Source organism: Grus americana, chromosome 20 (assembly GCF_028858705.1).
Source record: "Grus americana isolate bGruAme1 chromosome 20, bGruAme1.mat, whole genome shotgun sequence".
In the NCBI taxonomy this organism is placed as follows: domain Eukaryota; kingdom Metazoa; phylum Chordata; class Aves; order Gruiformes; family Gruidae; genus Grus; species Grus americana.
Genome location: NC_072871.1, coordinates 420,394 through 432,406, shown reverse-complemented (window position 1 = coordinate 432,406; position 12,013 = coordinate 420,394). Strand labels below are relative to the sequence as shown.

Here is a 12,013-nt window from a genome sequence, read left to right as displayed (position 1 = left end):
GGGCCCCGGCAGCTCGGCCAGGGACAAGCCTGGACCTGCACAGCCGTGGTGAGGACCCAAGACCACCATCCTCCGCGCCGGGGTGGGGGACAGTCCTGTCCCTCCCCGAAGAGCCCTGCAGCCCACCTGGGGCCACTGCCAGAGGCTGTGCCAAGGGGGTCGCCTCCGTCCGAGGGGCTGCCACCCGCCCTGCTTGAGGGCCACCCTGGGGCTTCTCAGTGCCTGTGGGGATGGGATGGGGCTGCCCCCCCTTCCTGGGTGCCCCAGACTGGGTGCCCAGGGGTGTCACAGCCCAAAGCAGCAGCGTGCTCCCATGCTTGGGGGAAGGCGTCACCCGCTGCCAGATCCCCTCTGCCCAGCGAGCCCTGAACAGCCAGCACGGCCTTCGGCTCCATCCTCCTCCTGTAGGATCTTCCCCTTCTCCTCTTCCCCAGGCTGCCACTGGCTTGAGGAGGAGGAGGAGGAGATGAAGCCCCAGTGACCTCAGCACATGCCATGGCGCTGCCATCTCCAGTGGCGTGGAGACAGGCCCGTGGTCTGGCCGGATCCCTCAGCACTTTCCAGCCTAAAATAGCAGCCAAACGGGGGAACAGATGGTCCCGCTGCCCCTCACCACAGGGCTCAGGGGACACGGTCCAGCCCACTCATCCCCTGCCCTCGGGCAGCCGAGACCAGGTGGCCACCCCAAAGCGCAGAGCTCTGGACAGGTGACCTCTACCTATGCAGGTGTCACCCAGGGTCACAGCTGACAGACAGAGCGTGGCACCACAAGGGATACCCTCAGGGCTGACATCTCTGTGCCCCCCTGGCAGCAGCATCCTCCATGCCAGGACTCCGTGCATTCCCATAGGGTTTGGGCTCCGGCATCATTTGGGTGGCTGCACCCATGGGGGATGCTGAGCCCTGGCACCCCCCTGGGCCGTGCTGCCATGTGCATCAGCAATCATGTCATGAGCTCTGCCGGTGCTCAGCTCTGGCATGGGGCTGGCTGGCGCGGGGCCGGCAGCAGGCGGGGAGCAGATGGAGCAGCACGGCGGGGGCCATGGGGGCCACAGGGGCAGGAAGCCAGGGGCAGCAGGAGTGGCTGAACCAGCAGCCCGAGCACTGCATCCTTCAGGGAGGAAAATGGAAGCACTGTGGGGGCGGCGGGGCCTGACTGATCTGACCCTGCTGCCCAGCACCCCCCACCCCGCTTATCTGTGCATTGAGTTCCTGGGGCTCAGCCCGGTCCCAGGCAGGGTGTGTGCTGCCGGCCCCAGTGGGCTCAGCTGTGCCCACAGCGTCCCTGGGAGCACAGGGGGGCATTTTGGGGCAAAATGCATCAGCCAGGGCTGCATTCCTGCAGGAGTCATGGCAACAGCGGTGTGCTGCAGACCCCGTGCTCACCCCGGTGCTCCTCTGCCCAGTGCAGACACTGGAGACTGATGAACGATGCTTCCAGTGCCACAGCAGAGGGAGGGAAGGGTCTTGGCTACGCAGGATTTTTGGAATCAAGCAAATCCTGGTACGCACCCGCTGTGCAGGGACACGCGGGGCGGTGGCAGACCTCAGCTCTGGGCTCAGAGCCACGTGAGCTCCTGGTAGCAAGGCTCCTTGCCAGGGCACCCGCAGGTGCTGGGACCCTTGGCTGCACCAGCGGTGCCTTCGGGGCTGTGGGCAGCAGAGGCTGGCTCAAGGAGGCGGGAGATGGGGAAACTGAGGCAGAGCTCTGGCATTAGGGCCGTTGTGTGCCAAGAGCCGCCAGACGCTGCCTTTGCCCGTCTCGGCGCGTTGCCCGTTGCATCACTGAGCATCCCCCGCCACAGGGCTCTGGCCGCCGCAGGCAGAGGCAGCCCCGGCGCCTCTGGGAAACGAGGCCACTGCATGGAGGAGCTTATCGGAGATTTTGCTGCCCATTTGCCACGGCCAGGCAGGGCCGCGGTGATGTGCCAAGGTCAGGCGGGACGTGGTGAAGTCGGGGACGGGCCCGGGGGGGCCGCTGGCACTGGGGGGCTGCCGGCACGAGGGTACGACCCCCCACAGGGACGGTGGGCTCATGGCGCACGGCGGGGCGCTGAACCCCCCAGCACCTCTCCAGGAGACGCAGGTGCCTCCAGGGATCCCTGCGAGTGCCCACACCTGGGGTGCGGGGGAACGCCCCGAGGGACGGCACCGGGAGAGGGGCACGGGGGCGCCAGGGGTCCCTCAGACCCTGCCCGAGGGGTCCCGCAGTGGGCGGGGGATGCTGCCGGGAGCGGGGGGCGGGGATGAGGGCCGGGGCCGAGCGGAGCCGGACCGGGGACGGGTGATGGGGACCGTGATGGGGGCCGGGGCCGGGGGCGGTGCCGGTGGGTGGCTCCCGGTCCCGGCCCCGGCCGGTAACTCCGCCTGCCGTATTTATGGGAAAACAAGCGGCGGCGGAGCCGGGCGGCCGCGGCGGAGCGTCGGGCCGTGCCGTGCCGTGCCGTGCCGTGCCGTGCCGTGCCGTGCCGTGCCGTGCCGTGCCGTGCCGTGCCGTGCCGTGCCGTGCCGTGCCGTGCCGTGCCGTGCCGTGCCGTGCCGTGCCGTAGCGGATCGGGCGGAGCCGGGCCGGGCCACGGCCACCGGGGCGGTGGCAGCCCGAGCCTAGGAGCGGCGGGGATGCGGCGGGGGGGCCGCCGAGGCGGCGGACGCGGAGCAGGTAAAGGGGGGCCCGGGCCCGGGGCCTGTCATACCGCCGGGGGACCCCGGCCGGGCCATCCCTCCGCGACCCTCCCGGACCATCGCCTCACATCACATCCCCCCATGGCCCCCCCCCGAGCCCCCATCTCATCCCCCCCCGTTCCACATCCCCATCCCATCCCCCCGAGATCCTCTCGGGCCATCCCATCCCCCCATGCTCGCCTCATCCCCCCATGCCCCATATCCCTATCCTATCCCCCTGTGCCCTCCCCATCCCATCCCTCCAGGCCCCCCGGGGCCATCCCCATCCCGCGCCCCAGGGCCGAGTCATCCCAACCCATCGCACGCCATCCCCCCGTGTCCCCCATCCCAGCCCGCCGCAGTGTCCAGGCGGGCGCATCTCGCCCCGGTTCCCGGCGATGCTGGCCCCGGAGCGGGCTCAGCGCCCTGCGCGGCCCAACGGGCCCGGTGCCGCCCGGTGCCTGTGCGCAGCGGGGGGGGGGGGGGGGGGGGGGGGGGCCGGGGCCGCCGCCCTGGGGTCTGCGGGACGCGGCGGCGGCAGCGCCCGGGACAGCCCCGCTCCCCCGGCCGCCTCCCCGGGGGCCGCCCCACGCACCCCCCACCCTGCCCGGGCACTGCAAACCCACCCGGGGAGCCCCCAGCCCGCCGGCTCCCTGCCCTTGCCGGCTTGCGGGTGCCCCTCCAGGGTGGGGGGCCGGGGCCTGGCCGGCGGGGGGGGGGGCAGGTGGCGCCGGGGGCTGGCTGGGGTCGGGGCGTTCCTTGTGCCCCGGGGGTGTAGCTCCCCCCTCCCCCCCGGCAGAATGAGCCCCTGCAGGGGTGCTGGCAGGGCAGAGGGTGCTGGGGCACCCCGGGGGGTGGGGGGGATGCCGGGGCACACAGGCTGGGAGTCATGGGCCGGGGACAGGGCTGCGGGGGTCGGGGCTGGGGCGGCGCAGGGGGTGTGTGGGGGGGGGGGACGGACAGTGCGACGTGCAAGGGGGGCAGTGCTGTAAGGCCACAGGGCACTGTGTGTGTTGGGGGGTGCCCTGGGGGGAAGGGGGGCAGTGTCCATTTGCCACATACACAGGGCAGGGGCTGGGGGGGCAGTGGGTTCCCTCGCTGCTGCAGGCAGTGCCATGTGCCAGCTCCCTGTGCAGGCAGTGCCCAGGCAGCACGTGCACAGGCGGCGTCGGCTGTCAGCACCCTCCTGGCACACGCATGGAGCATGCAGGTCCATGGGGGGGCCGTGGGCTGGCAATTCCCACAGCGCAGTGTGTGCAGGCACTGCACTCGCAGCAGCGTGCTGGTGGTACCTCTAGCGTCGTGTGCACAAGCACGGTGGTCGCAGTGCACGTGAGATGCTGCCCTGGCCATGTTTGCAGATGTGCACACCGCTGGCGTGCTTGGGGCAGTGCGGGTGCTGCCGGTGCGCTGGCAGTGCCCGTGGGGCCACACGCAGGCAGTCAACTCAGCGGAGCGCAGGGTGTTCTGGCAGCCTGCTCGGGCTGCCTGCAGGGTGGTGCAGTGGCAGCAGGCTCAGTGCACTGCATGTGTAGGCAGTGAGCTGGCAGTGCACCCTGTGCAGTGCGCCCAGGCAGCATACAGGCAGGCAGTGCACTGCCTGGCTGCTCAGTGGGACATGCAGGCAGCGTGCAGGCAGGGTGTGCAGCACTGCCCGAGCAGTGTGCAAGGCAGCGTGCTCAGTGCAGTGTGTGCAGGCAGCACCCTTGCTGTGCACGTGGGGCAGGCAGCAAGCTGGCAGCGCAGCATGAGCAGGCTGTGGGGCAGCGCGTTGGCAGGGTGATGTGCGCAGGCAGCTTGGGGCAGTGCACAGGCAGCGTGGGGACAGCAGGCCGCCAGCATGTGGGGCAGTGTGAGGGCAGTGCACAGCGCACTGGCAGCGTGCAGGCAGTGGGGACAGGCTGAGGGGCAGCGCCCTGGCAGTGTGCTTGATACAGTGTGTGCAGGCAGCATGGGGGGAGGCTGCAGGCAGTGTCCTGGCAGAGCACTCATGCAGAGCAGGCAGGCAGCACCCCTGCCATGGGCATGAGGCAGGCAGCAGTGGGGGCAGCGTACAGGCAGCGTGGTGTGCACTGGCAGGGCACTGCACTGCCCCACTGCACAGCCCGCATGTGCCGCATGCAGGCAGCGCCCCAGTTCCTGGCAGCCTCCCGCGGGCCTCTCCAGCAGCCTGGGGTCACTCCTGGCCCCCAGCGCCCTCGTGCTGCTCCCAGGGGCCAGAGCTGCCACAGGCTGGATGCTCACATGCGGCATGGCGGGAGCAGCGTGCCAGGCGGCGGGGGGTGTGGGGCTGGCAGCGAGGGCAGCCCCCGGCTGCGGGAAGGGCCCCACGGGCAGCGGCAGGTGCAGGGCTGGGTGCTGAGCGGGGCGGAGGCATGTGGGTGGCACCAGGCTCTGCAGGGGTGCCAGGTCAAGCTGGAGTGGTCCTGTGGGCTGGCGCGGGGGGTCCCGCCAGGTGCCCCTCGGCAGCACTGCAGGTGTGCCGGAGGGGAGCTGCCGTGCTGGGGACTGGCTGGGCAGAGGTGTCCGTGCATCCTGCCCAGCAACGGGGGCACAGGGGTCTCTGCAACAACCCGCCTGGGCCTCCCCGGACCGGAGGTGTCTGCGCACGGGGGCTGGCTGTGTCCCCAGGGGCCGTGTGCCCCCGCGGGGTGGCTCCCAAGCAGGGAGCTCGGTGGGCATCAGCAGTCCCGAAAGCAGTGCCAGCTGGTGTCAGCATCCCGGGCTGACACACGGGGAGACCCCGCACAGGGAGACCAGTGCCGGCCAGGAGCGGGCAGGGCAGGGGGTGACGCAGGCCCACCCGCTGGTGGGTATGAGAGCAGAGGGGATGCGAAATCCTCTCCCTGCAGAGGGGACTCGGTGTTGGGGACACGTGGGGTGTGGGAGCGTGGCAGCACTGGGCACCGGCAGTGTTGGTGGGGCCATCCTGGCTCTGCCCCCCCGATGGGCAGAGGATGCCCGCGGCTTTGCAGGCACTCTGCTCTCTCTGCGGTGCCGCAAAGCCCTGGCTCCCCCCGGCCCCCCACAGCGCCGCCACCCCAGCAGCCTCCCCACACACCCACACTGTCCTCACAGAGGAGGAATAATTTGGAGAAACCATGGCAACCCCGGGCAGCGCTGGGGATGCCAGCACCGTGCTGTCCCCGGGTCCCCCCGCCATCACAGCCTCGCATGGCTCTGCGGGCGGCGGGGTGCTGCTGGGGTAGGTGGGGGGACATGCCAGTGCCCGTGGGATGCAGTGCCCACATCCCCAGGGCACGGGATGCACACGGTGGCCTCGCTGGGCTACAGTTCAGTTTGGCTCAGCAGGGCTGCAGCTGCAGGGGTCTCTCCGGGTGCTCGATGTCCCTCCAAGGCACCCCATGGCCCCCACAACCACCCCTCTGCCATGGCTGGGGGTTTCCTGGGACCCTCATCTGCCTCTCTTATTTTGCAGTGCTGGGATGGAGCCGCCACGGGGCCCTCGGCCAGCTCAGCCCACCCACCCCCTCCCTGCTGCCGCCGGACCAGGTAGGACCCTGGGCTGCAGTTCCCTGCCTACCAGCCGCCCGACACCATGGGGATGGGCTTCCCAGTGCCGCTGTCGGCAGCGCTGTGGCATGGGGTGCTGCCTTCCCCAATCCAGCCCAGCTCCCAAGCACTGTAATGCAGCAGGGGCGATGCTGAGCCACCGCTATGGGGGCAAACCCGGTCCCCCCCTCCAGCCCCAGAGGCAGCAGGATCCCCATCTCCCCCCAGCATCGAGCTCTCCCCAGCCCACCCCAGGGACAGACACCCCAACCCCACTGGCTTCAGGGCGAGACAGGGCTTTATCCGGGTACCGAGGGGGGACCCAAGCCCCCCCTTCCCATCTCTGCGTAGTCAATACTGCTTCTTGCCAAATAAAGTCTATTCCTTTCCTCCCAGAAATACCTTCCCTGTGGTCCTCTCCTGCTGTTTAAAGCCAAACGCCTTTTGCTGGCCTTTGCCGCGCACCTTTAGTGTATCGTGGAGCAGCTGATGCCCGCCTGTGCTCCTGGGCCCCTTGGGCAGGTGGCCAAAAAAGCAAACCCTCGTAGGATGTGATGAGCGTTAAAGCTGGCCGGGTGTCCCCACCATAGGCAAAGCCGGTGATACTCGGTTCCGCTGGCAGCCTGCAGCTGGCTCTTGATGGGCTGTTGGTGAAGATGAGTGCCGCAGCCCACCAGGTCCCACAGGCAAATCACCTCATCTGCTCCCCGGGTCATTTTGGGGGCTTGTGCTGATGTCCCCCCCTTGTCACACAGCTGTGTCACGCATGTGGCTGGGGACTCAGCCCACCCTGCCCACCCGTGCAGCATTGTCCCGGAGCAGGTGGGGTGCACAGTGCTGGTGCATGGTGAGTGCCAGACCCTGTGTCCCACGGGAGCTGCAGCTGCCATCCCGCTTGCTGTCCAGCCTGGTGATGTGTTCCAGGATGCAGGAGAGGATAAAGCTGGCGGGCGCTGAGCCAGCACAGCCCCTCTGGTACGGGGTTATTGCGGAGGGACCCTGGTCTGTCCTGCCTGGAGCCGTGGGAAGCGATGGAGGAGTCACTGCTGGCACGCAGGGTTGGGGCGCCCGCCATAGCACCCCTCTGCCACCCCCCACTGCCACCCGTGCTGGTCCAGAGGAGCCCAGGGAGCGATGTGGCTGCATGCAGGGACTGCTGGCACCCCACAGGGGTGTTCATGGGCCATGGTGGGTGCAGCCGCCATGGGGAGGGGGCATGGCTCCTGCACCCCCAGAGCTCCAGAGTTGCATGGGCTTCCCGGCCACCACAGTGGGTGCTCATGGTACCCATCCCTGGGTGATGCTCCTGCCTGCGCTGCCTGCGATGCTGGTGCTGGGCACAGCGTGTGCTGGGATGTAGGCACGCATGGTCCTAGGAGACCGCACAGCCACTCGGATGCTCACAGCGGGGGGCCCTGGTGTTGGGTCCCCCCAGGCCCGTTCAGAGCTGCTGTGTCCCGTGATGCTGCACGATGGTCCCCGTGTCCTGCACCCCAGGGACCTGGGCACAGTGGTCGGTGGCCTCCTCTCCCCTCAGTGAGCTGGCACCCCTCCCTGGCTGCCCCGTGGTGCCCAGTGCCCTACGGGTGCCCTGCCATCCGCTCCGTTATTTGCACCCTGGATTTGGAGCCTTTTTCCAGCTTCTTCCCTCAGTGGGGATCCAACTATTGACAGCAGCAGCGGAGGCTGGGAAGCCCCCGAACCCTCATTTCTGAAGAGGTGGCCAAACCCCCCGAGTCAGGAGCTGCAGGGATTTATCCAGTGCCATCACGGCTCCCCGAGGTCCCCGCCGGGATTTAGGCGCCTCGTCTGTTCTCTTGCAGGGCTGGCTGCCTTCCTCTGAGGCCGTCTGAAGGGCAGCGGGCAGAAGAGTTGCTTTTAAGATGACACGAACAGACCCGCCTGACATCCTGGTGTCTACGGTGTACCAAGACATAAAGGTGGCCACCGCAGCCCCCGGGGATTCGATTGTCTGCCAGCCCCTGGCACGATGTGATGCCTCCATGTCCTCGTCTGTGCCCCGCGAGCCGCAGCCCTTCAACAAGCGCCATTGCAGGAGCTTCGACTTCCTCGAGTCGCTGGACGAGCAGCTGGGCACCCCCCCGGCCATGGAGCGCCCCTGCCCGCACCCCAGCACCCCCGAGCCCACGCCGGGGCCACAGGGCAGGCGGGCGCCACCGAAGCCGGACCCTTACGCCTGCAGAGCCCCCCCGCCGAGGAGCGAGCCCAAACGACGCGCCCGCTCAAAGAGCGCGCCGCGGGTGAAGTCCACCTTCACCCCGGTGCCCATCACTGTCTCGGCGTCGCCGCCACCAGCCCGGCGCGGGCGGGAGGCACTGCGGGTGGTGCGGGAGCCCTCCTGCCCCGAGCCCTCACCGCGTCGCGAGAGCCAGGTTCCCCTGCGGGTGCTGGCTAACGAGGTTCATCCCATCAAGCTGCAGCCGCAGCGCAGCAGCGTCAGCCGCATCTCCCCGCTCTGCCTGGGCAGCAACTGCTTCGAGGAGGGGCTGGGCACCAAGGTGGGTGCCAGCCCCCATGTCAAGTGCCGGGTAGACATCAAGCCGGATGAGGCGGTGCTGGTGCATGCGGCTCGCAGCCTGCGGGCAGCCCAGAACCGGCAGGAACCGACGCGCTGGCCCCGCACGCCTGGGGCTGCCCGCAGCCTGGCAGTGCCGGGGAGCAGGCAGGCATCTGCGTCCCGCACACCCACCCCCAGCGACTCCTACAGCGGGGACCCCCAGCTCCTGCCCTATCCCGGCGAGTACTATGAGGCGGACCCCCGGGCGCTGGCGTACCAGACGGTGCCGGTGCCGGCCTCGCGGGAGTTCAGGGAGTACCCTGAGAGGGGCTGCATGACCTTCTCGGCCCCCAGCGTCCCCACCAAGTTCTTCTACGCGGAGGAGCCGGCCCGGTGTCCCAGCCCCGCCATGCCCCTCCGCAGCTCCGGCTACGCCAGCTACCCCTACCCTGTCCGCCACAGCATCCCCCAGCACTTTTACCCTGAGGACCCGGCCAAAGCCACCGTCCACACGGTGCCACCCCGGACACTGTACGTGGAGGAGGCGCGGGGCTACCCGGTGCAGGAGGCGCCCGCCCGCTCCTTCTACGGGGACGAACCCCACTTTTACGCCCCCCGTGGCACCCCCATCAAAACCCTGTATGCTGAGGACACCCGGACGTACCCGGCCCTCAGGTCCTCCGCCCGTGTCTTCTATGCCGAGGACTATGGGAAGTACCGGGAGCGGGAGGTGCTGTCACGGACATGCCCCCCGCCCCGCAGCGCTCAGCCCCTGCACTTCAGCGACTGGTACTGCCCCGAGCGGGGCGCGCTGCCCTACCAGACCTTGCAAGTGTCGCGCTTCACCCCGCAGGCAGCCGGGCGCGAGGCCATGCTTTCCTCCTGGCACGCCAGCTATGGCGTAACCCCCCCGCGGCTGGGCCGGGAGAGCCAGCACTACTCCAAATCCTGGGATAACATCCTGGCGCCAGCGGCACGCAGGGAGGAGGTCCTGCAGCGTGGGCGCAGCTACGAGAACCTGCTTGCCCAGGAGCAGCACCGTGCCTTATCCCCCGAGGAGCGCCGGCAGCCCGTGGTGATCAACCTGTCGAGCTCGCCCAAGCGCTACGCCGCCCTGTCCCTCTCGGAGAGCTCCATCCTCGAGAGGGTGCATGCCGACAGCGGCCGCGGTCCCCCAGGCCGCTCCTGGTACGTCACGCCGGAAATCACCATCACTGACAATGACATCCGCGCCGACGGGCTGGGCAGGAGTGAGAGGCGCTCAGCCAGCTGGGACGTGCTGGATGCGGGGCGGGAGCACGGTCCCTACGCCATGCCCTGTGCCCCGCAGCCTGTCCCCAGGGAGAGCGGCTCGGGGCGCCAGCGCAGCCTGGAGCAGCTGGACGAGCTCATCACCGACCTCGTCATCGACTACAAGCCGGCACCGAACCACCGTGCTGGGGACAGGGACAGCCTCGCCGAGCAGCTCAAGCAGCTTCTGAGCAGCAGCGCCCCAGGGCCCCCCCGGCGGGGCGAGGGAAGGAGGGTCCCCCCCAGCGCGCCCGAGGGACCCCGACCCATGAAGGAGCAGCCGGGTCCCAGCTCCCGCGCCGGCGCCCCGCGCCACCCACCCGCCCCACTGTCTGTCGGCCCCTTCGAGAAGTCGCCGGAGAACTGCTCGCCCGACCTGAGCGCGGAGGAGGACGACATGATGATGTGCTCCAATGCCAAGTGCCGGCGGACAGAGACCATGTTCAACGCCTGCCTCTACTTCAAGTCGTGCCACAGCTGCTACACGTACTACTGCTCCCGGCACTGCCGCCGCGAGGACTGGGACACGCACAAGGAGAGCTGTGTCTACGGGCGCGTGGGCAGCGTCTGCCGCCACGTCCTGCAGTTCTGCCGGGAGAACGCTGAGGTGCATAAGGCCTTCTCGCGCATCGCCAAGGTGGGCTACCTCTCCCGTGGCCGCGGCGTCCTCTTCCTGGGCTTCCCCAATGCCGGCTCGGCCGAGAACTTCCTCCAGTTCGGTCTGGAGAGCCTGCTGATGTCCCCCACCTACCTGTCCCTGCGGGAGCTGGAGAGCTACTCGGACAACCTGGGGGAGTATGCCCGGGAGCTGCGGGAGACAGGCAACCAGTATGACCCCGACGAATGTTTCCTCCTGAATGTAACCGTGGCCGTCACCCAGAAAGTGCCAGAGAGACCGTCACCGAAGACGCAGGTGCCAACGGTCAGGAAATACGCCAAGGTGGCCTTAGCGTCCTCCAGCCCCGAGAAGAAGATCCTGAAGAAGGAGCGGGACATGGAGACGTTGATCCTGACGCCTCCGCCCGGCACGGCGGACATCGACAAGGAGGGGGAGGAGGGCCGCAAGGCGCGGGAGGTCTGCTTCATCAACATCCAGCGGGAGCTGCGCATCCGCGGTGTCTTCCTGCGGCACGAGTTCCCCGCCGTCTATGAGCAGCTCTGCGACTTTGTGGAGAGCAACAAGCGGTTCACCCCCACCACCATCTACCCCATCGACAAGAGGACGGGCAAACAGTTCATGTGCATGATCATGGCAGCCTCCGAGCCCCGCACCCTCGACTGGGTGGCCAGCCCCAACCTCCTGGACGACATCATGTGAACGTGGGGTGGGGACCCCCCCCAGCGCTCCGGTCACCCCCCTTTGTAGACAGGTGTTGCCCCGTTGGCGCAGTGGGACGGGGACCCCCTCGGGTGCGGCACCGAGGGGAGGAGGCAGCAATGGGCTGCGGGCGGCTGGCATTGGCTGGGGGGGCGCAGCCAGAGCGGCGGGGGAAGGGGGGGGGGTTAGGCCGTGGGGCAACAGGAGCATGGGCCAAGGTTTGCACAGGTCCCGGCCGGCGTCCGGGCGAGCCCCTGCAGAGCCCGCTCAGGGCAAGCCGTGCTCGGCCAAGCCGAGGGCACCCCGGGCGCTCCCCGGCCTCTGCCCACCGGGCTGCCCTGCCGCCCCCACGCCCAGAGCCCCCCTGCCTGCCTACACACCCTGCCCGCGCCTAGGGCCCTGCCCACCCCCCTGGGCCGTGCCCCCAGCACCCGGGGTCCCGCGGAGCACCGCTGAGGGGGTGCTGCTGTGGCCCCCCGCGGTGGGCGGGTGGGAGATGGGCTGCACAAGGTCCCAGTTCCTGCCGCGTCTGTGTCCCGCACGTCCCCGGGTACCCTTAGGTGCAGCGGGAGCCCTGTAAAGGTGGCTGTAAGGCACCCATGGGGGGGGGCTCTGGGTGCAGGCGCAGACCCTGCACGCGGGGCAGCGGCCGTGGGGGGTCCCTGGCCGTTGACACGGGTGGGCTCGGGGGGAAGGATCCGCGCGGGGCTGGC

The 12,013-nt window shown here is 69.3% G+C and overlaps 1 protein-coding gene across 1 annotated transcript; it reads left to right on the top strand.

Annotated features, from left to right (window-relative positions):
* Positions 1 to 2,290: 2,290 nt before the first annotated feature.
* On the top strand, positions 2,291 to 12,002 carry AJM1 (apical junction component 1 homolog). Its single transcript, XM_054848171.1, has 3 exons — positions 2,291 to 2,659; positions 6,101 to 6,174; positions 7,998 to 12,002. Exon 3 carries the CDS (start codon positions 8,058 to 8,060, stop codon positions 11,298 to 11,300), a length of 3,243 nt encoding a protein of 1,080 aa, XP_054704146.1. The 5' UTR covers positions 2,291 to 2,659; positions 6,101 to 6,174; positions 7,998 to 8,057; the 3' UTR covers positions 11,301 to 12,002.
* The last annotated feature ends 11 nt before the right edge of the window (positions 12,003 to 12,013 follow it).